Source organism: Populus nigra, chromosome 1, assembly GCF_951802175.1.
Source record: "Populus nigra chromosome 1, ddPopNigr1.1, whole genome shotgun sequence".
Taxonomy (NCBI): domain Eukaryota; kingdom Viridiplantae; phylum Streptophyta; class Magnoliopsida; order Malpighiales; family Salicaceae; genus Populus; species Populus nigra.
This window is the reverse complement of record NC_084852.1, coordinates 18829878-18854225: the sequence shown is the minus strand read 5'-3', so window position 1 is coordinate 18854225 and position 24348 is coordinate 18829878. Positions and strand designations below refer to the sequence as shown.

The 24348-nt window shown below is 32.7% G+C and overlaps 2 protein-coding genes across 2 annotated transcripts; both read left to right on the top strand.

Annotated features, from left to right (window-relative positions):
* Window positions 1-1242: 1242 nt before the first annotated feature.
* Window positions 1243-7287, top strand: LOC133690516 (TMV resistance protein N-like). Its single transcript, XM_062110747.1, has 5 exons — window positions 1243-1898; window positions 3674-4766; window positions 4899-5180; window positions 5292-6254; window positions 6342-7287. The coding sequence occupies exons 1-5, from the start codon at window positions 1432-1434 to the stop codon at window positions 7257-7259; spliced, it is 3723 nt and encodes a 1240-aa protein (XP_061966731.1). The 5' UTR covers window positions 1243-1431; the 3' UTR covers window positions 7260-7287.
* Window positions 7288-17203: 9916 nt separating this feature from the next.
* Window positions 17204-24059, top strand: LOC133693322 (protein transport protein SEC23 E-like). Its single transcript, XM_062114518.1, has 12 exons — window positions 17204-18126; window positions 18339-18512; window positions 19403-19564; window positions 19898-20040; window positions 20230-20305; window positions 20456-20628; window positions 20748-20829; window positions 21210-21287; window positions 21714-21875; window positions 22001-22264; window positions 23134-23238; window positions 23432-24059. The coding sequence occupies exons 1-12, from the start codon at window positions 17365-17367 to the stop codon at window positions 23576-23578; spliced, it is 2328 nt and encodes a 775-aa protein (XP_061970502.1). The 5' UTR covers window positions 17204-17364; the 3' UTR covers window positions 23579-24059.
* Window positions 24060-24348: the final 289 nt, after the last annotated feature.

The window sequence follows — 24348 nt, the reverse complement described above, 5'->3', positions numbered from 1 at the left end:
AAAATTATGTTTGTTTGTTATATTTATGAATATATTTATTTTTTGGGGAAAGGGTCAAATTTTAAGAAGGGTAATGCTTATTATGTAAATTGGTGTTTTTAGAATTTAAAATTTACCCTCAAATTTTAATCAATGACCTCTTTTGTCTTAAAATATATATTAAATATTTTTTTTATTTCTCTCTTACCACTTACCACTAATAATTTAATTATTTTCTCTCTTTTCGATAACATTTAATCTTTTAATTTATTATCACATAAAAAACACTTAAAAACGAACTTTTATATCCTTTAAAAGTTGAAACTATTATGTAATAATTACTTCCAATAATCCATCACTATTTTTTAATCTCATGTTGAATCCCCCCTGGATACAGTTTAGCTGGGAAAAGTAGCTGAACGTTCCTTTTCCATTTCCAAAGCATTGCCGCATCACCGGACCCATCCCTTTGTTTTCTTCTCTTCTTTTTTATATGAACTGGAGCCCATGGCTACCGTTGAAGAAACCCAAATTGCACTAGCGAGTTTATTTGAAATCTTAGATGACTTGGATTTTATCAAAAATAAAAAAAAAAATTAATATAATTAAAACTTGGATTAATCTATAATTTGGTTGATCTACTCAAAGTTTGTTTATTTTGAAATTGATATTATTTTATTTTATTTTTAATTTAAATAACTCAATAAATTTGTAACCTAAATTTTATATCAAGCCCATTCTTAAGTTGGGGTTTAATATTTATGACCATGACTTGTGTGCGTGTCATATAAATACAAAATAAAAAAAAAAAGCACAGTAAATTCAACTCAAGTCAAGATTTAAGGGATTCTAAGAAAAAATAAAATTTATGTAAAAAAAAATTAAATGCAAAATTAATACTACTTTAATAGTTTATTTAGCCTTACAGGTAATAATAACCTTTAAACATCCTCTCCTTTTCTTAACTACCCCGTGCGTCTTGACTTTGAGACGATTATATGCCTTGCCAGTTCTGTGTCTAGGAACCGTTTGGTATATCCGTGTTTTATAAAAAAAATTGAATTTTTATTTGTATATTTTTAAATTATTTTAATAATTATATTAAAAGTAATTTTAAAATATTAATAAAATTTATTTTAATATATTTTCAAATACAAAACATCAATATCACTACTTGAACTGTTCTAGAAGCACAGGAATAGTCTTCGGATGACATTTAACTGATGAATTAGACAACTTCCGGTCATTATTATTAGACAACATCCATATTCGACCTATCTTCTTCCCTCCACTACTTTGTCAACATTACCTTATCGTTACTGAACTTCTGAGAAGGATCAAAACGTTATCTCTTTGTCCAGATTATAATTGTTTTAGCTTTCCTTTGTTGATGTATATTAGGACAAGAAAAAAAGAGTGTCCTTGTGTAAATTATCAAAATTTTGGAAGAAAATGGTTTCTTCATCTAATTGTTGGAAGTATGATGTTTTCTTGAGTTTCAGAGGCCAAGAGACCCGTAATACTTTTACAGCCCATCTATATCATGCTCTGTGCAACAAAGGAATCAATGCTTTCATTGATGACAAGCTTGAGAGGGGAGAACACATTACTTCTAAACTCGACCGGGTTATTGAAGACTCAAGGATTTCTCTTCTAATATTCTCTGAAAACTATGCAAGGTCTATTTATTGTTTGGATGAGCTGGTGAAGATACTTGAATGTAAAGAATCAAAGGGGCAAGTTGTTTTTCCTGTGTTTTATAATGTGGATCCTTCAGATGTCGAAGAACAAAATGGAAGTTTCGGAGAGGCCTTGCTTTTCCATGAAACGTATTGGGGGATTGATACAGAGAGGGTGCAGAAATGGAGGGAAGCTCTGACAAAAGCAGCTCAATTGTCTGGATGGCATTTAAACAATGGGTAAATTATTGTTACTCCTCACGCTTGTTGTTTACTTCTTTTTTTTTAACTTTTTGTTTAGGTTTGCAATACATCTCCTACTTAGGAAGTTTGGAATTCCCAAAGCTAAACAGCTAGAGTGAATTGAATGATTTAGCAGCTGCAGCTGCAGCTGGTGGTTCTAGTTTGCTTTGTAACATGCCTGATACAACAACGTTGGCGAAAATACTAGAAAACTAATGATGGTTTTTTAAGATAAGATTTGTGACAGATAAGTCAGTTGCCATTTAGCCCCATAATGCAAGAATTCAATTTGGAGATTTTAGTTTCATCTTAGGTTCATTTGACATTTTCTGTTTTTTCTTATGAACATTGTATGATTGTAAATTGTTTGGACTTTCTTCTTCAGTTGTTAAGACACGGTGTTGTAGTAAAATACGACGAAGAACAAAAATAAAATAAAACTTAAAACGTGTATAAATATTGTTTTTAAGAATATTTTCTCAATAAAATGCTATTCTTTGGGATTTAACAAGTTTCTTCTCTGTAACAAAAGTCACAGAAACAACCAGACCAAGAATGAAAAGAAATGAAATCAAATATTGTAAACACAAGGAACTAATATGGTTTCGGCACTGGTTGATTATGAGAGTGTAAGGTATATATAGGTTGTTAATATGTAACAGTTAGGTAGAAAATAAATTAGAGAATTAAAAAGCTATTACAACAATTCAAAAAAATAAAAAAAAAAACTATTCTTTAGAATTTAACAAGTTCCTTCTCTACAATAAAAGTAACAGAAACAATCAGACCAAGAACGAAAAGAAATGACAACAAATATTGTAAATACAAGGAACTGCTATGGTTTTCGGCACTGTTTGATTATAAAAGTGCAAGGTATATACAGGTTGTTAATATGTAACAATTAGGTAGAAAATAAATTAAAAAATTAAAGAGCTATTTCAACAATTCAAAAAAAGAAAGCCATTAGAAAATTAAAGAGTTGTAGTTATTAAAAAAAATTTAAAATAAAAGAGCTATTAGGATGTTATGATTGTTAGAAAATTAATGCCGAAAACAAAAGGTTTAAAAAGTGTAAGTGTTGCTTCACACGCAACGCAAAAAGAGACAATCAAAGATTTTTTTCTTGCTCGGTTTGGTTCAACCTTAAACATGTAATTTCTCACTATCCTTTTCTTGTTAGTTATTATCAAATTTTATGGTTCACTGTATAAACATTAGATAAAAATTTTATTTTTTTAATGTGGGATAGAAAGTCCTATATATATTTTATGTTCACAAGAAATTATATTTTTTTAATGTGAGATAAAGCTTTTTAAAATAGTCTTTATTATTTACAAATTACATGGTGTAAATGGTAGCTGTAGTTTCATTATACATAGAGGTTTTAAGTTTACATTTCCCCCCAAAACTATCGAATTAGTAAAGATGTATATTCTTAATTATGGAACAGGCCATTGAGCCTAATATTATTGTAAATAGTTTTTTTTTTTTTTTTTTTTTTGTGAAATCAGCTTTTCAAGCAATCAATGAAAGACCTATAAATGCTATGTTAAAGATGCACAAATGTTGTTATCTAAGTAGATAGAGTCTGCGAGTAAATAGTATGCAAGGAATTGAAAAACAAACGTTGCAAATTGGAGTAAGCAACCTCTGACAGAGTCATTAGAATGTGTAGAAACAACGAAATAGGATTCAGGAAATCACATTTTTTTAATTTATTTTTTGGCTTTGCCCTGCTTTATTAAATTCTTCTTTTGCCTCACAACTTTCAGGAATGAGGCTAAATTTATTTGGAGAATTGTTGAAAAGGTGTTGTCACAATTGAATCACACATCCTTGCACATTGCTGCATACCAAGTTGGATTGAATAAACATATTGAAGAAATAAATCATATGCTGAATACCAGGTCAGATGGTGTTTGGATGGTAGGACTCTGTGGAATTGGTGGAGTTGGAAAGACAACCATTTCGAAAGCTGTTTACAACTTAATTGCTAATCAATTTGAAGGCAGCTGTTTCCTTTCAAGTGTCAGAGAAATCTCAAAGCAATATGGTCTTCTTCGTCTACAAGAGACACTTCTTTATGAGATCCTAGGGGATAAAAATTTAGTCCTGGGAAGTGTTGATAGAGGAATTAATGTGATAAGGGATAGGCTTCGCAATAAAAAGGTGCTTATTGTCATTGATGATGTGGATAATTTAGACCAACTTAAGCAATTAGCTGGAGAGCCTGACTGGTTTGGCTTGGGAAGTAGAATTATTATAACAACTAGAGATGAACATCTGCTAGTTGCTCATGGAGTGGAAAGATTATATAAGGTGAAGGAATTATGTCCTGATGATGCTCTTATGCTTTTTTCTTGGAATGCCTTTAGGAATCCTCATCCTTCTGAAGATCATTTGGAGGTTTCACTTCGGGCAGTGAGATACGCCCAGGGCCTTCTGTTGGCTCTTGTCGTGTTGGGCTCTTTTCTGTATGGAAGAAGCATACGTGAATGGGAAAGTGAATTGGATAGATTAAAAAGAATTCCCAATAAACAAATTTACGAAGTTCTTAAAATAAGTTTTGATGGACTTGAGTATCATGAGAAGACCATTTTTCTGGACATTGCATGCTTCTTTAAAGGGCAAGAAAAAGATTATGTGATAAAAATACTAGATGCTTGTGATGTCAACCCTGATATTGGCATACAGGTTCTCATAGAGAAGTCTTTGATATATATTGAAAACAATAAGATCCAGATGCACGAATTGCTTCAATCAATGGGTAGGCAAATTGTTCACCAAGAATCTCCTAATATACCTGGAAGACGCAGCAGGCTCTGGTTTCATGAGGATGTTCTCCATGTGCTGACAGAAAATATCGTAAGAAGTATTCTTGTTTCTTCTTCTTTTCCTAACCATGGCATTGAATACAAATTAAAACCTTTAGTTCCTCTTGAACTGTAAGTTTTCCTTATTATTCAATTCAATGACGTTCTAAACTTGGTTTGGTAGGGATCATGTGAAATTGAAGGCATAATTCTAGACTTGCCTAGAGCAGAAAAGTTGTGCTTGAGTGCTGATACTTTCACAAAGATGAAAAGGCTTAGGATACTTATTGTCCATAATGTACACGTTTTCGGAGTCCTGGAAAATCTACCCAATGAGTTAAGGTGGCTTGAATGGCCTGAATGTCCCATAGAGTCAATGCCATCAACGTTTCATGCTAGGAAACTCGTTGTACTTAACATGCAACGCAGTTGCATCAGACAGTTAGGGGAAGGCTTCATGCTCAAGGTATAATAATGACTAAGATTTTGTTGTGGGATATTGCCATGGGATCTCCTGGATGCTAATTCGTTTTTTTATTTTTTTCTATTCTCTCCTCTCTATTTATCTGTTGTACAGGATTACAGTTATTTAAAGCATATTGATTTCCGGGATTGTGAATTTTTGACAGAAACACCTGACTTCTCAACCATCCCAAATCTTGAGAGATTGAATCTTGAAGGTTGTACGAGTTTAGTTCAGATCCATAACTCCATTGGATGCCTTGACAAACTTGCTTTCTTGAGCCTTGAATTCTGTTCAAACCTAAAGAGTCTTTCAAGTAGCCTCAGATTAAGATCTTTACAGACACTTCTCCTTACTGGTTGCTCAAAACTTGAGAAGTTCCCAAACATTGAGGACAGAATGACAAGTGTAGAGAGAGTTTGTTTGAATGAGACTGCTATAGAAGAGCTTCCTTCATCAATTGAAAATCTTGTTGGGCTTCAAGTTCTAACTCTATCATTTTGCAGAAACCTTTCTAGCATTCCAAGTAGCATTTATATGTTGCAGCATCTTGAGCATCTGCTTCTTGAAGGGTGCTCAAATCTTAAGACTTTTCCAGAGAATGTGGGGAACGAAAGACAGCCAATCTTTTCCATGGTGTCCTTGAAGTTAAATTATGGCTCAAAGTGGTTTCCAAGGCTAACATGTCTAGATCTAAAGAACTGCAATTTGTTAGAAGTTGATTTCCTCATGAATCCTGATTGCTTTTCCATGTTGAAGGATTTAGATCTATCAGGAAACAGTTTTTTTAGGCTTCCAACAAGCATCTGCAGTTTCAAGAAATTGAGACGCCTTAAATTGGTGAACTGCAAATGGCTTCGAGAAATTCCACAGCTTCCACCAAGTATCAAGTGTATTGGTGCCCGAGATTGCATATCACTGGAAAGATTTTCACAATTAACAAGGGTTTTCAAGATTAGTAAAGCTGAGAGATTAAAAAGGCTTCATGATCTCGATTTCTCCAACTGCCATAAACTTGCTGAGAATCCATTAAGTAGTTTGACAAGTATAGCATTGGCGAATACTTCACATGATGAGGTTTGTCTCCCCATCCACATACTTTCTGATCTGTATATGCATGTGTGTCTGTCTAGCAGCAAGTATTTACGTAACCCACTTTTTCAGGACGGTGATGTTCTTGATGCAAATAGTGATGGATTCTGTGAGAACTTCAGAATTGAAGTATTTCTTCCTGGAAGTGAGATTCCAGATTGGATGAGCTATTGCAGTGATGAAAGTTACTTGTCATTCTTAGTTCCTTCACATATGTATGGGGAAATAATAGCTGTGGTTCTCTGCACCATTTTAAGTTTAGAGGATGATGTGACTGCGAATATTTCCCGTGAAGTTTTCATCAATGGTCAGACCGTAATTTCTTTTTCGAGACAGTTCTTTTCGTTGGAGTCAGATCACATGTGGCTCTACTATCTTCCATGTCGTATGATCCAGGGATTTAATTCATTGCAGAATGACTGGAGCCGATTTGAGGTTTCATTTAGAATCCTTGGAGCGCCAATGAATGCAACCCTTAAAGGGTGTGGGGTTCATCTTGTGTACAAGAATGGTGAGAAGGTGAATTTTCCAAGCCTGATTTATGGGAATGAAGATGATCATGACACCTCTTTGAGTACATACAACGAAAGTATCAACTTCTCAGAGACGTGTACTTCACTATCACTAGATCTAATGCGAAGCTGCAGTGATGGTGGGGAGTTCGAGGAATACCAGCAATCATCACTTCAATGGCAGCACCAACCTCTCCGCTTAGACTCCAGTGAGGTCCCAACTGTGCCCCATTCTTCTCCAATGTTTCAACTGATTCACCAAGACTCTTTCAACGGCTTAAATGGTTTTTTGAGGAGGAAGAGAAAACTGGAGGAGTGTGAAGATCATGATCCTTCTTCTTCCGGCAACAAGCATCAGAAGTTTAGATTTACTGGTAGTAGCCAAGGCCTATCTATAAATGAGTTACACCTTTCGTTGGCTTTATCATTGCAAATCACTGGTGGACCTGTGACTCCTGATCCATCGGGCATTGAATAATTGGAAGAAACCCACGATAACAACTGTATATCTAAAGTGTTTGGTTAGCATCTCAAGATAGAAGAACCGAAAACAGTTGAAACATAGGAGACAGTTGAAAAATTAGAGAGATGAGAAAGACTGAGGAGCACGTAATGGAATTCAACAATGATGGATGAACAGTTAGAGTTATCCCTTACGTTATCCATGCGACCAACGGTTCTGATAACACAGGAACCTGTGGATGTCGAAGAGATGGAACAATTACAAAACACATCATAAAAAAAAAAAAAAAGATTTCACAAGAACGTTTTCAATCAAATTAGATTCTCATACATTTGATCCTATCTAAGAATAGTTGAGACTTGAACAATTAAAAACACAAATTAACTTCAATCTTTAATTTCTCATCTTTTCTTCATCAACCATCGTACATTTGGTCCCATCTAATTTATCTGGCATGGAATTAGCTTTAACTTTAAGGTTGAATTAATGAAGTAATTTTAAACTTCAATGTCCGAAGTGAAACATTTTAAATTTACAGGGATGAAAATGTATGAAATGAAAAAGAAATGGCGGAGAAGCTATGTTGAAGTCGTCTCAACCCAACATATAATCCACCCACTAACTTAAAGCAAACAAATTCAAGATATAATAATTTTATTTTATTATTATGTAATGAAAATTATTTGTTTTTTTACTGTGCATCAACTAAATAGGCCTTTGATTATAATTAAGAAGAAATAAAAACAATGTTAGGCATTGCAAAACATATGCAGTAGCCTAATAAAAATTTCACCCTTGTACAGAGGCATTGGTCCAACCAATAAGGAGCCATGGAAAGATCCAATTGAACAACTTTAATAATTGAATGCTATTGTTATCTTATCATTTTCCATGAAAAACACTCTTAAAAATAAATAATAAAACTAAAACGTTTTATATTTTGTTAGATTTATTTTGTTAGATTGATGTTAAATCATGTTAAGAGAGCAATAAGCTTTGAAGACCTTCATACAAGTTTTGGAACTATTTATCCGACCTTCCGACTTGCCTGTAAAGCTTTAGGTCTTCTAGGAGACGACAAAGGATGGATTACGACTTTTTTTGAGGTTGGTGTGACAGCTTCATCTCCACAACTTAGATAATATTTTGTTAGCATCATCCTTTTTTGTCAAAGTTGCTAACCCAAAATGTCTTCATGATCAAGTTTGGCATTTGATGCATGATGATATTGAATACCAGCTAAGATCCTCCCTTTCAATGCCAATTCCTCGGTTATTCAATGAAGAACTTATGAATTATATGTTGTATGAACTTGAACAACTTTTTAATGCCTCTACAACATCTCTTAAAGATCATAAATTGCTGATGCCAAATGGTTTTTTAATGAATGAGATTACAAAAAAGCTTCTAAGAGAGGAGCTTAACTATGATATGACAGAACTTAAAGATCATAAATTGTTGTTGCGTCATCTGGCGTTGCTTCTCTTTTACTTCCTGGTGGGCGTACAACGCATTCAAGGTTTAAAATTTTCACCAGATCCTTCCTGTCATCCCAAGGGGAACAGAAGAAAATATTACAAATGCTGCTTTAAACAGCTCACCAGTACTTTGGCTAAGTTTTACAATTCTCCTGCTTAAAGAAAATATGTGATTATGATCAGCTCATGGGCTGAATATCCTTTGGAAAAAGAATAGCTCGACTAATTTGCTCAATGGATACTACTGATTGGTGATGGAAAATATGTGATTTTCCAATTCCTGATGATGAAGATGTAGTTTTTTATCAAAATCCCACAACTTCTTCAGCTTGATCATTTAGGTAGTCTAATTGCATTTATGGTTTCAGCCATTTATCCAAATATTAAAAGAACTCATCTTGACCCAAACTATTTTACAGTAACATAAAAAAACAAACTATTTTACAGTAACATAAAAAAACATTACATTTACTGAAATCAATCATTTTATTTTTTTTATTATTATTATTAACGTGGGTGTCCGGTTAGTTTACGTATATCTTAACTAATTTCATGGATCTTGAAGTTAACAATTATATAAACTTTTAATGATTATCATATTAGCAACTACGGGTTCTAACTTAAACAATCAATCATTTCATCCTTAATATTACTCAAGGTGATTATCATATTTTTTTCAGCTCCAATTCTATTAAAATACTTAGTTTATAATTTTTAAACGATGCTATACAAAAATCTTTTTGTAACAAATAATGCTTATTTTATTCATTGGAAAAAATATATTTAATCCTGATTATAACAATTTATATCTTTATTTCTTGTAAGTCCACATATAAACTCTCTATGATACATTATATGATTACAATTTTTTATTGGTTTTCTTTGCTATCGATCGCTTCTTTAAAAGTTTGCCTTTGACACCCCATGTGTTAATTTCTTTTTTTAAAAAAAAAATAATTAGTTTGATATTCGTACGAACTTGCTCTCTATTAATTTCTTTCCTTACATGGTAGTCTTCTTGCATAGCTAATAAAAATCTGTTAAGTCTTGCTCTCTAAAGAAACTAGCAAAGAGACCATAGGGATTGGTTTGATATTCGTACGAACTCTATCAACACATACAGTTGTTGAATGCTCAACTCTCCATCACGACATCAATTTCTATTGTTGCATATACTTGCAAAAAAATTTTGATTGATTCATCAAATCGGACACAAGGATTTGCCATTTCTCATTTTCAAGATTCTCTAACAATCCTTGCCTTTCTCTTCATGTTTCTTAAATTTATTTAACCATCAATAATTTTTTATTTTCAAGATTTAGTTGAGGTAAGCAAAAGCTCATCCAAATATCTATATTAATAATTAAAAAAAAAAAAGATTCAGCTTACTTCAGTTCAAATATAAATGAGGGTGATTGCCTTGAGATAAGAACTTTTACACATGAGAATCGTCTCATCAACACTGTAATTGACAATGAAATGAATATCGACTTTATGGCAGATGTCAAAATTAGTCACCTTAATTCTCTAACACCTGCTGTTCCATGCTGCTACGTACAATCCCATTGATTTTGCGCATGTCCTGACCAGAGGACAAGGATCACAAGTGCCTACAGGTATTCCTTCAAAATAATTTTGACATGTACAATAATTCAAACACTCATGTACTCCCAGCTTATAATAGTTGCAAAAAAACTTCATCGATATACTCGGGAGACTTAAAGGAACACAACTAATCGAGAAAGTTTTTGTTCGAGCTAGGTCAATCACTTGAAGATAAAAGAGAATTCATTCTTTAGAATGTAAGGTATATTAAGCATGCAACCTTTTTTTGCCTTCTGAGTTCAATACTTTCATAATCATTATAACCATTTTATTCTTTTTTTAAGAGGTGAGGAGCGTCGTGTTTACTTTATGGGGTGACGTTGCTCAAAGCTTCGATGATTCTATCCTTACCACTGTCGAGTCTCCTGTCATTGCTATTTTCTCAGGATTTCGGGCCACTGAGTTTTGAGGTTTTCTATAATAGATCTATATGGCTACTTCACTGCAACATTCTAATTCTTTATTGAATTGGATATGTTTCTATTAATTCCTTTTTTCATAAAAAAAAATAGCAAATAACTTTGTCACTTCTTTTCTCTTTTCAGGCAATGCAAACTTAACAGGCACAACAGCTTCTCTTTGGTATTTCAACCCAGACATACCAGAGCTCTTACCATATAAACATTAGTATGTTGTCTCATTTTCTAATGAATATTCATATACACCTCTTTTTATTCCATTATTAACTCTCGGCTTTCTGTTCCATGGTTTTTTCCATTGATTTAGCTATGGCCAAATGCTCGTGAAGATTCAACAATTTCCTCCATCCATGCATGCTGTGTTGTCTTTGGAAGATTAAACCAATGAAAATAGAAAAACAATCAAATAAATTCTATGCATGGATCCATTTGAGCATAAAGTCTCTCGTTTATTTCTTTATTCTTCCTTTCTTATTATCTTTCTCTCGTTTATTTCTTTATTCTTCCTTTCTTATTATCTTACTTGCACACTTACATCAATATTTCCTTCCTTGCAAACTCATCAGCTTCAACAATTTAATGCTTTCCATCTACGCCTGCAGAACACACGTTTCACAGACAAGGCTTCCTTGAAAAATTTCTTTTAAATAACAGTTATTTGTTTTTTCATTTTGGTGCAAGGTTTCTTTTGCGGCTTGCTTTATTTTTTTGGATGATTTGTTTTAAATACAAAAAATAGATAATATTTATATTATGTACACTTTTACAAAATATTTTTAAAATTTTTATTTAATTTATTCGATTAATTTAATGTATGTATCTGTTTCTATGACAATTTAAACCTATAAAAATAAATATTCTAATTAACAAATTTATAAAACAAAATCAAGCCTATTTAATAGATTAAATATTATGAAATACATTTTTATCTTTTAATTTTTAATTTTTTAAATTATCAATTATGTTTTTTTAAATCAGTAACACACATAATACTTAATTTATTTAAATATATTTATAAATAAACTTTTTTTATTTTTACTTGAAATTCTTTCAGATGTAAAAAAACATGTCAGAAAACTTGTAATCTGTACAACGTTTTTTCACTGAAAAATAAAATCTTGCCCGCTGCAAAGCACGGGTTGTAGTGGCTGCGGCAACAAGGCAAGCTCAAGAGTAATAGAGAGAGTTTCCTTCCATTTTCTCTCTGAGCGTCCGAGCATTTATTTGCGATGCATGCAAGTTAAATCCAAGGTAAAGGCAATTTCTAGCTATAAGAAATAAATTAGAATTTCTTTTTGAAGCATTAAAATTATAAAAGTTTAGAGAAAAAAAACAGAACGTCAATAATCTTGAACTCTTTTAAATAGAGGTTAAATTCCCAAGCCTAGCAATTGACACATACAGCCATGCAGAGTTCTTCTCTTTGTTAGAACAACGCCTACTCTCCAATAATGGCCTCTCGTCACCCTCTCCGGCTAATCACCCTCCGCTTACGACGAATTGTTAGTACCAGATGGCATGCTACAACTCAGTGCCTGCACGCAGGGTTACCATGTATACTTAATGATGTTGTATTTGCAATCCAACACTAATAAAAATTAAAAATATGATAAAGCTAATATTTAATATTTTATGAAAAAAAAATTATATTAATGATCAAAAACTTAAAAATTAAATAAAATAAGTTGTAACAATTCATAATGTTTTGTGAGAAAAGGTATAATGTTTTCATCACATGATTTAGCTTTAATTGTAAAAAAAATAAAATTACAAAGTTAAATTCTCAACCACCTCAATATTAAAAAAAATAAAATCAATAAAGATAATTTTAAAAAAATCATAACAAAAAAAACCATTTGGGGAAACACTATAGCAATTCACGGTGTTTTGTGAAGAAAGTCACAGTACTTTCCTCACATGATTTAGCTTTATTATAATTGTAATTCTCAACCAGCTTAATTTAAAAAAAAAATCGACAAAGCTAATTTTGGAAAAAGTCATAAAAAACCATGTGGGGAAATACTGTAGCAATCCAAATGTTGTAAAGAAAAAAATTATAAAGCTCAATTCTCAACCAGCTCAATATTAAAATAATAAAATCAATAAAGATAATTTAAAAAAAATTATAACAAAACAAAATAAAAAAATCACGTGAGGAAACACTATAGCAATCCATAGTGTTTAATGATAATAATAATAGTAACAATAACAATAACAATAATAATAATTTTTAATTTTATCCATCAAATCAATTATGGTTGTTTTTCAATATTAATAATATTTTTTAATTAATTAATTATTTTATTAATAATATTAATTATAATACAAATAATATTATTTATAATACAAATAATAATATTTTTAATAATAATAATAATAATTTTAATATTAAAACTATTAATTATAATAAAAATAATAATATTTGTAAAACAAATAATACTATTTTTAATATTAATACTTTTAATTATAATGAAAATAATAATATTTATAACATAAATAATACTATTTTTAATATTAATACTTTTAATTATAATGAAAACAACAATATTTATAATACAAATAATAATATTTAGAAACCTAAGACTATAGAACATTAAGTCCTAACGCAGGACCCAAGAAAATTAAGCCCTGACACGAGACCCATGAAAATTGAGCCTGCCGCATAACCCATCCATCTTAGATCCTGACGCAGGACCCAATTCTTTTAGGTTCGGACGGTGAACCCATTAGCCTTGGCTTCTCTACTGGACCCAAGAGAATTGAATTTTCCGTAGGATCCATTACCCATAATAATAATATTTTTAATAATAATAATAATAATTGTAACACAAACAATACTATTTTTAATATTAATACTTTTAATTATATTAAAAATAATAATATTTATAATACAAATAATAATATTTAGAAACCGAAGACTCTAGAACCTTGGGTTCTAACGTTGGACCCAAGAGAATTAGTTCCTCTGCAAGACATATTACCCTTGGATCCTGAAACCGGACTCAAGAGAATTGGGTTTGCGAGATCCATTAGTCTCGAGTCCAGACCAAGTAAAGTGGGTCTGCAGACCTCATGTGTGTTGTATGTGTGAGTCTGCAAACCCTAGGCGCGTGGTTTTCAGACCCGTTCACCAGGGTCTGCAACCAGGCACGCGGGTCTGGCACTAACACCCAGGGCATGCAGCCCCGACGCCTTTGAAACTCTATGTGGTAGGGCATGACAGCCCCAACACCAGGTCTGCAGCTTGGAGCTTGTTGTCCCACCATACCCTACCAAAATTTACATTGGCTGTTTTCTTTCAAACCATCCCTTTAATGCTAAATGCATCCCAATTAAAAAACAACCTTATTTTACCTCGACAGTTTTTACAACTCTCTGTGGCAAAGATAACTTTGCTACTACACTGCCACAGTGTCATGAATCTTGATGAATACGATTTTTGTTAACATTGTTCTAATTCAAAGTAGAATGAATTTTGATGAACAAGACTTTTGCCATATAATTTAACTTATAATTATCTTCTTTACTTGTTTGATGACACCTCCTCTCTTATTAATAATTATTTTTTTCTATTTTTTTCCACTCCATGGTACAATGACACATAATAATAAAAAATTTAATTTTTCAAGTAATCATGGTTAAAGTTATTCAAATTAATAAAAAAACAAATATGAACATAAAAAAATAAGATTTTTATTAATCATAATATTTTGAAGTATTGCTTTAATCTGAATATAAAAAAATTATATATAAATTAAACTAAAAATACTATTTTACTTTTAATAAATAAAATAATATATATATATATAACACTCACAATCTGGCGATGGTCATCTCCTTTAACTTGTCTCCTCGACGGCACCTCCACTCTTGTAAATAATCATCTCCCCCCGTTGTCTCTTCCGTACACTATCTATCCTCTCCGTCAATGGTACATTAACATACAATAACCAATACCTCAATTTTTCAAATACTCATAATCATTACAGATAAGTTAGCGAAACGTGATTAAAAGTTTATAAATATCTTAAATTAAATATGATAGATTGAACATTCAATTTTCAATAGTTAATTCCTTGTAGAATTCTGCTGAAAGCAAAATATGCTTTTCACCTGCTGTTCTCCTCCACCCATACTTTTCTAGCCTCTCGCGTTACTCTTTTGGTCATCACACTCATCTCTACTTACTGTAATTAATTTAAATACCAGAGGATTTTTTTTTTTCTGATAGGGATTTTGTTTCTGCAAGTGAACAAATAAGTTACCGTACCAACTCAGGAGACCAACGACTAAATCCAGTCATTCTAAGCCCATCAAGTGTTAGTCACTTCACCAAATTCAATCTTTAAAGTTTTTTTTTATTTTAATATAGGTATTTAGTTGTTTTATATATATATTAACTAATTTTATGAGTTTTAAAATTAATAATTATATAAATTTTTAGTGATTATAAAGTTTGTAAAGCTCAAACTAGTAATTTCTAAAAAATAAATTAAAAATCTGATTAGTTGATTTATACCTTTTAAAGTTAAAAAAAAATATTATTATTCAATCCCAAGATTTTACACTTTATCTATGATAATTGAGAATTATCCTAAACAAAATCACCTGATAATGTTTTGTTCCGTGAACCAAATGCTATTTAAAAAAAATTAAATAAAAATGAATTAATAGTCTTGAATGATTAAATTTTGAAAAGGAATGGAAGGACACTCCTTAAACACTCTCTCTTTCAATGTACCTTATCGTATTTAACTTTTTAAAGAGTTTCAGGCAAAATTAAAACATAGTTTTTCTCTTTTGTTGTTCTTTTTTTTAAGATTTTTTTTTTTAGATAGGTATAACTCATGGGAGAAAATAAATTTAATAAAATTAAAAAAAAAATCCAAGAGAAAGTCAATAAACCAAATCATATCAATTGGAAGGCAATAAATAGTACATCTCAAGAATGTGGAAGAATAAGAACAAAGAGTATATCTTTCTGTTTGTTTGCAGGAAAATAGTTTTTTTTAGAAAGTAGTATTTTTAGAAAATAAATTTTAAAAAAATAAATTATTTTTTGATATTTGGTAGTATTATAGAAAGTAAGTATTTTTAAGTTTATTAAAATAATAAGAAACAAATCTTACAAATTAAAAAGTTGAATGAGAATAGAATTGAAAAAAATCTAATTTCATAAATTATCTCAAATAAAATAAATAATAAAAAAATAATAGAGATCAAATCTAACTGATAAACAAATTGAAAGATGATGAAATTAAAATATTTCATAAATTATTTTAAATAAAATAAGTAACAATTAAACGAATGAGGATCAAATTTGATAAATAAAAAATTTCAATTTAAAAAATGATAAGAGAAAAGTAAATAACAATCATAAAAATAAGGGACTAAAGTTAATATAAAAATCAAATTTTAAGGGATGAATTTGAAAAAAAAAAAGATTCAAACAAAATATATGGCAATAAAAAATTTGAGAATCATTATAAACTTTTTTCGTTGACTAACTTTTCTAATAACAAATAAATATAGAATTGTTTTTTGAAAAAAAACCACTTTTTAAAAACAAACACAACCTAAAAAACACTTCAACAATCTTGAACACAACCTCACAAAATCATTCACATGGAACCAACAAAATTATAATATTTTTATGTTTTGACTGAAAAAAAAAATCTTAACTTTTCATCTTAGTTGGTTTGAGGAGCATTTCACTTATTAGCATATTCCAATTTAGAATATTTATTATTTTCGCGGGATTTGGTTGAAATAAGCAAAGAAAAAGGTTCCAAATTTGATTAATTAACTTAAATAAAAAGTTTTTATAATAAAAAGAAATTGGCCAAATTTTATAGGATCGTGTACAACTTTATCATTAGATTTGGCCAAAATATTTTAAATTTTAATATTTGATATGGACATCTATTTTAGATTATTTATTAAAAAAATATTTTCACTTTGTAAAGTTTATATAATATTTTACAAAATATAATCAATTTATAATATTATCTAATTATTTCAATTAATTTACTATTATTATCTTTTTATTACCAACTTCATCCCAGTTATTCACTATTATTATCATTTTTATCATAATTTTCACCATAACTACTATCTCATCACTTCAACACCATCATTGCTATTAACATTAACACTATGATGATGATCTTTTCACTGTAATATATCATTTTATTATCATCCTAATTTTACACAAATACTTATTAAATATTATTAAAAAACATGTTCAAAATTTTATACAAAATAAATACTTTTATTAAAAAATATATATATCTATGAATATAACTAACCAAACGCATGTATTATCCAAACAAAAATTTACATATTTACAATTTTTTTTTTAATTTATGATGTAATAAATTAAAAATCTATCAAAATTAATCCTACTTTATTTACATTTTACTGTAAAATTTCCCCCAAAATAAAACACACACAAAAGAAACGTCAAACAAACAATAGCCAAACCTCTCTCCTTCTCCCCGAAACCTCCCCCTCCCTCTCTCTCTCTCGCTCCGGTGACCCCCTCCTCCTGCGCTCCGGGGTCGCCACCCAGAATTCTAACCCCCCAGAATTCTATCCCCTCAATTATCATCATCAACCATGTCAGAAATCCCAAACACAGATCCAGAAGGCATAGATTCAGTCCGTATGACATGGAACAACTGGCCCAGAACCAAAGTCGAAGCATCCAAATGCGTTATACCTTTAGCCGCATCAATCTCCCCTATACGTCCAAACTCAGAAATCCCTACTCTCCCTTACCCTCCTCTCCGTTGCAAAACCTGCACATCCATCATGAATTGCTTCTCGCGTGTCGATTTCACCGCTAAGATCTGGATCTGTCCTTTCTGCTACCAACGCAACCATTTTCCTCCCCACTATTCCATGATCTCCGAGACCAATCTCCCAGCTGAGTTGTATAGCCAGTATACGACGATAGAGTATACTTTAGGTGATAAGAATCATAACCCAGTTGGGGAAATTGATGCTAAGTCTGCGTTTGTGTTTGTTTTGGATACTTGTATGATTGAGGAAGAATTTGAGTATGTGAAATCGGAGGTTAAGAGGGCAATTGGGTTGTTACCGGAGAATGCAATGGTGGGTTTTGTGTCTTTTGGGAAACAAGTGCAAGTTCATGAATTGGGGTTTAGTGATATGTCGAAAGTTTATGTTTTTAGAGGGACTAAAGAGATTAGTAAAGATCAGGTTATGGAGCAGTTAGGTATTGGTGTTGCTGGCAGGAGGAATGTTCCTGGTGCTGGTGTTGGTGGGTATCAGCAGCAGAAGGGGATGCATGTGCAGAATTCAGGTGTGACCCGGTTTTTATTGCCGGCATCTGACTGTGAATTTACGCTCAATTCGGTGCGTTATGATAGTGTTTTTAATTTGATATTTTGATTGTTTGTAGTTTTAGGAAAATTGGGGCTTGATTTGCTTACGATTTGGGATGTGACTTGTTTGTTGATCAAGGAAAATTGGGAATTGTTTTTTTGTTTTTTCTGTCTGTTTTTTTATTCGAGATGTAGATTTTGTGTTGTTAATTGAGGAAAAACGGTTATTTTGGTCATCTTTAGCTCTTGGATGAGTTGCAAACGGATCAATGGCCGGTGGCACCAGGAACTCGGGCTTCAAGGTGCACTGGAGTAGCATTGAGTGTTGCAGCTGGATTGCTTGGAGCTTGTTTGCCTGGTACTGGAGCTAGAATTGTAGCTTTAGTTGGTGGTCCTTGCACTGAAGGGCCAGGCACGGTAATGCCCTTTGAACTTCATCTAGATCTTTTGCTTTTCCCTTTTTTTTTTCTTAATTTAATCTAGTTTGTATTTAGCTTGTTGGTTATGTAATTATGCATTGGTCATACTCATCTCCTCCTTTCAATTTTTTATTATTTTCATTGAGTTGATTGCTTTCAAGGTATTCTTAAATCTGATCAATGTATGCTAATCAAATATCAATGTGCATCACTCATTGCCTGATGGCTTCACATTATTTATTGGTGATATGTTTTCAGATTGAGTTATGGCTCTCTTTTGTTTCTTTTTCGTGTGGAAAAGGAACTCCTTTTTAACATCAAATCTATTGCCTAATGTCCAAGAAGGATGCTTTTTTTTCTTCTCCATGATGTTTTTTTGTTATGTGGTAATTCACTTAACGTTGGATCATAAGTCAAGCTAAGATAGATTTATAATGATGATGGTGGCGCCAGCACATGGTTTGATTGCATAACTTATTAGCTCTCTCTTTCTCTGCCTTGTCCCCCCATTCCCCAGTGTTCATGACTATTGATAGGATCACACTGTACGGTCTAAAGTTAAAACCTCTTATGGATGCCGTGTTGGATTGACATTTAGTGGTTGCTATACTTGCTATCCTACATATTGATTTTGTTACACGTGGAAGAACAATCCATGTTCCCCATGACATTTTAAAATGCATAGATCAGATGCCATTCCAGGTTCTTTGTTTGGCCTCAATACATTTCTATGCTGTGTTATATCTATGAAGCAATCTTTTGGTGCTAGATTGAAGTGAGAATAGCTTATTGAGATGTGGGTTTTATTTTTCAAATCGAAATTTGCTAGTTTTTGTTTCTTCATTTCTTGGTGATTATGAAGATGCTGATCATTTTGAAGTTCTGCAGATTATATCGAAAGACTTGTCTGATCCTGTACGTTCCCACAAGGATCTTGATAAGGATGCAGCACCATATTTTAAGAAAGCAGTCAAATTTTATGATAGTCTTGCAAAGCAGCTTGTCAGTCAGGGTCATGTTTTGGACCTTTTTGCATCTGCTTTGGATCAGGTATTTCTTGTTCATGCTTTAAATCTTATAAAGACATCTACAATTCTTTGCTCACTAATGTAAAGTTGACCCGCTAACCTACAGTGGAAGAAAAATACAACAACTGGAAGAGAGTGCGTATCAGAACAATTGATAAGCTACAAATATTGTTTTTCCCCATTTTCCCCATTCATTCAAGTTTTTTCTTAATGAATCCATCTCTGCTTACATTAAATGCAAAGCAAGATTTATTGAAAAGAAGAAGCTACAAGCTCTTTAATTTTCGAAAAAGAAAAGACATATATGGCAGTGTCTTTACTTATCATTTTGACCTGTGACTGCTGCATTTCTCAGGTTGGGGTTGCAGAAATGAAAGTTGCGGTAGAAAGAACTGGTGGTCTTGTTGTTCTCTCAGAAAGTTTTGGACATTCTGTGTTTAAGGACTCCTTCAAGCGTGTATTTGAAAATGGAGAACATTCTCTTGGCCTCTGTTTTAAGTGAGTCATCATTGTAAAACAAATTGTTGTTGTTATGGAATTGATGTTTGATCTTGCTTACTCTGAAGTCTGAACAGATAGATGCATAACGTGCTTTGTTTTCCCCTTAGTCAGTCAGCTTCTGCATATACTCTTTCATTTCCTGGACTATGTTTAGGCTGTGATATGATTTCTCTTATATATTTGCAGTGGAACACTTGAGATTAACTGTTCAAAGGACATCAAAATTCAGGGGATTATTGGACCTTGCACCTCTATGGAGAAGGTTGAACCATCTAAAGCCATTGATTTTTTTTTTGTTTGCTTTATTTTGTTTTTGGATCTTATTCAAGCAAAAAATGTGATTTTGTTCTTTTCTCTCCATTAAATTAAAGCTAGATTGGTTTTGATACTAATTATTACTAGAGCCTTGCAGAAAGGACCTAGTGTTGCTGATACTGTCATTGGTGAAGGGAATACAATGGCTTGGAAGATGTGTGGCCTTGATAAGAGTACTTGTCTGACTGTCTTCTTTGATCTTTCATCGAGTGAAAAGTCAAATAATCCTGGAGCTATGAATCCACAGTTATACTTACAGTTTCTCACAAGGTATGTGGTGGAGAGTGTCCTCTGTCTTCTTTCTTTTCTTCTCTATGCTATGCCCACTTCTTTTTTTGACAGCATCCATCTGGTAATCACATACTGTGTACATTTTTGTTTTATTGCAGTTATCAAAATCCCGAGGGTCTTATGTTGCTCCGGGTTACAACCGTCACTAGAAGATGGGTAGATAGTGCTGCTAACTCTGAGGTTGGTTATGTTCTATAGATATGGCAGATTTGTTGTGTGAGGTTATGTTCAGTTGTTGAGGTGCCTCCTTGTTTGCTTGATTGAAAATAAAAAGAGTACCATTTTGTTGTCTTGTTTAGATATACAATCTGTCAGCTTCTGTGCTTTAGTTAGATATGCCCTATAGAATCCAGGTGATGCAGATTTAAACTTTGATTATGAAGTCCTTTGAGTCCTTTAGAATTTGTAAAATGTTTCCCTCTGTCAAGAGCCTGTATCTTTAGATGTATGGTGTCTGGTCTCTCAAATGCTAAGTTTCTTCATGTATCTTGCACCGTTTATTGAAAATGGATCAACTGAGGAATTAGTGCATATATGGATGAATTTTTCCACACTTGCAGGAATTAGTTCAAGGTTTTGACCAAGAGACTGCAGCTGTGGTAATGGCGAGATTAACATCTCTGAAAATGGAGGCAGAGGTACTTCCAAAATTTCTTTGTTTTACATTTCTTATTTGGTTTTTCATTTACTGCATATGCTGTTCTTACCTAAACTTTTCTTTTTCTTAAATATCCAATTGGCCATGGTAATGTTGTTGATCCTGTTTGTTGTCAGTTTGTTACTGTTCCATGTCTGCCTAAATAAGTACAAGGAGGTAACTTGTTTTGTATTTGAATTTTTTCCCAAGGATTACCTATTGTTTCAATAGTTATATGCCCTCGTTTCAGCAGATGCTTTCTTGTAATGCCATCTTTGCTACCATCCTTTATTTACAGTTCTCTTGGCGCTAATTGTGTCCCACTTTGTAAAAGCAGCAATTCATTGTTGATTCCTTTGCAATTTTTTTGTATGTAGCTCCTAAGATTTTATTTCCAAACTCTCTCTTGCTGGGGTTTCTGTCACAGGAAGGATTTGATGCCACTAGGTGGTTAGACCGAAATCTCATTCGTGTCTGTTCCAGATTTGGTGAATATCGGAAGGATGATCCAACATCCTTTACATTGAACTCGTTTTTCTCTTTCTTCCCTCAGTTTCTGTTTAATCTGCGAAGATCGCAATTTGTACAGGTAACTAATTGACATTGAGTCCATCTGCTATTCTGATTCTCATTTTTGTTTTATGCTTAATTGAAGTATTTTCACATGTGTGCATTTTAAGGGTTATTATACGCTCCTTTATTTGATTGCATCAGGTTTTCAATAACAGCCCAGATGAGACAGCTTATTTCCGCATGTTGTTAAACCGTGAAAACATTACCAACGCAGCTGTCATGATTCAACCATCTCTCATATCATATTCATTCAACTCACTGCCTCAACCTGCATTATTGGATGTCGCTTCTATTGGTGCTGATCGTATTCTCTTACTGGATTCATACTTCAGTGTTGTCATATTTCATGGAATGACAATAGCTCAGTGGCGTAACTTGGGTTACCAGAATCAGCCAGAGCACCAGGTATGCTGCTAGTTGCTTTGTGGTACCTTCACAGTGGCCTAAATTTGAGATGGACTTAGAACCCTAAGCTATTTATTCTGCAATGGCATGTAAGCCATACATCAGGTATTTTGATTACCCTTTGGCTCTTATGAGATTTTGAGTCCTTAGGAGCGACATTGACAGTTATATGAGTGTTCATTGCTTGAGGATCTCCCAGATGTGAGTTTTGCTGTCAATTATTGACATGATAATGAAAATCTTGCTCCTGTATATACTAAACCTCTCATTTCAGAGAGGATGTTTTGAAATTAAAACTAGCTAGATGTATAGAAGATGCTGGGATATGAATCCCTCCATAAATTTACTTTTGTTTGGCATCATACTTATCATGTGCAAAACTAGGAAAATGTCAAGATGTGTGTTCTATGAGTGCATGGGTGATGAACACAGATGTAATCATGTTGATATTTCCTTTAAATTTCTTGGGTAGTTTTATTTTTCAAAAACTTTTTTGATCAAATTGGATTGTTCAATTTCAATATGGCTAGAATTTTACCAGTGGACCTTCAGTCTAATTGGTGCCTTCTAGTAAGGAGGTCCTGAATTTTGAGTTACAGAACTGTTGAATTAAAGAAATCAAGAGGAATTCAAGAACTGTTGGGTTACAAGTGGCATTTTGCATGGATTTTCATAATGTATTGTTAATTATTTATGCCCCCAGGTTTTTAGTAGAATTATGAAGTGTACTAAAACTCTTGTTTTAGCTATTCTTTCCTTAAGTAGTGCCCTAAAGCCAGTTCTGTGGGAGGTACTGTGCAGATATGGGAATGTCTTCGGTTCCTTCTTTTGTTAACTCATTGTAACTGTAACACTTCCTTTCTCCGCAGGCATTTGCACAACTATTGCAAGCACCCAAAGAAGATGCCCAAATGATCATTCATGATCGTTTCCCTGTTCCTAGATTGGTTGTATGTGATCAGCATGGATCCCAGGTTAGTTTTTTCTTGCTCCCCCTCCTTTTCTTCAAAAATTAATTCAATGCCCAAAGAGCAATAAAATACCGTGATATGTAGTTTTGTTAACTTCATATTGGATGCCTTGAATGGACTGCTGCATTTAGTGCACTGGAAGGTTTGTTATTTCATAAAACTCACTCTCTTCCTTTTCTCATGTCACACTGAACAGGCAAGGTTCTTATTGGCAAAATTGAACCCATCAGCTACATACAATAATGCCAATGAGATGGCTGCTGGGTCGGACATAATATTCACAGATGATGTGAGCCTTCAAGTTTTCTTTGAGCATCTTCAGAGGTTAGCTGTGCAGTCTTGACAGTTCTACTATAGGTTTTCACTGTGGAGAAATTCCCTTGAGTGTGAGATCTGTATACCTTTGTTTATCCTTCCTCTCCATTCCATTCTCTCCCTTTCTTTCCCATTGTTTTAAGCACAGAAGATGGAACCCCATGTTATTTCAAAAATAATGAGAGCTTATCATTCTTTGGCGGTGCCGGGAGGTATTTGGTCACTTGAAACAATAAGGAACACGAAGTTCAGTTAAGTTCTAGAGAAAGGAGAGGATGCTGGAATTGAGAGCAGGAGGGATCCTTTTTTCAGTACTGGGGCCGATGAAAAACATACTTTGACAGAGCTTTTATTGTTTCTTATATTCTTCTGTCTTCTCTCAGGCCAAATGTGTTTTGTATTGAGATTTTAAGTTATATACTGAAATGGGATTGATGCTCCTAGGTTGAAAGGTTCAGGAACTGGACGTTTCATTTTTGTTTTGCTCTAAGAAATACACAATTTACATACCCTCCCTCCCTCCTGTTTCTGCGTTTTGTAACTATACAATTGTTGTGCTATGACGTTAGGTTTTTTTGGGCAGCTCGACCTTTAAAAATTGCAGGAAGATTTTTCCATAGCATGTATGTTTTGAGTCACCCCAGAATGGGAGGAGAAAGTGTGAAGAGAGACAACCTCGGGGAGAAATCCTTTCATTTAGTTTTCTATATTTCAAGACAAACAAGAGAGCTGTGTTTCATACAACGTGTGTTTTTATTCGCAGGTTAATCACTGAAATTTTAGTGCCTCAACGTTTCA

Bases quoted from the DNA above. Each gene is read 5' to 3' on its own strand.
- LOC133690516 (XM_062110747.1), top strand. From the start codon at position 1,432: ATGGTTTCTTCATCTAATTGTTGGAAGTATGATGTTTTCTTGAGTTTC. The intron at 1,899-3,673 runs GTAAATTATTGT...CACAACTTTCAG, and splicing joins GGATGGCATTTAAACAATGG to GAATGAGGCTAAATTTATTT. The intron at 6,255-6,341 runs GTTTGTCTCCCC...CCACTTTTTCAG, and splicing joins CGAATACTTCACATGATGAG to GACGGTGATGTTCTTGATGC.
- LOC133693322 (XM_062114518.1), top strand. From the start codon at position 17,365: ATGTCAGAAATCCCAAACACAGATCCAGAAGGCATAGATTCAGTCCGT. The intron at 20,830-21,209 runs GTTGGTTATGTT...CCACACTTGCAG, and splicing joins ATAGTGCTGCTAACTCTGAG to GAATTAGTTCAAGGTTTTGA. The intron at 23,239-23,431 runs GTTAGTTTTTTC...CACACTGAACAG, and splicing joins GTGATCAGCATGGATCCCAG to GCAAGGTTCTTATTGGCAAA.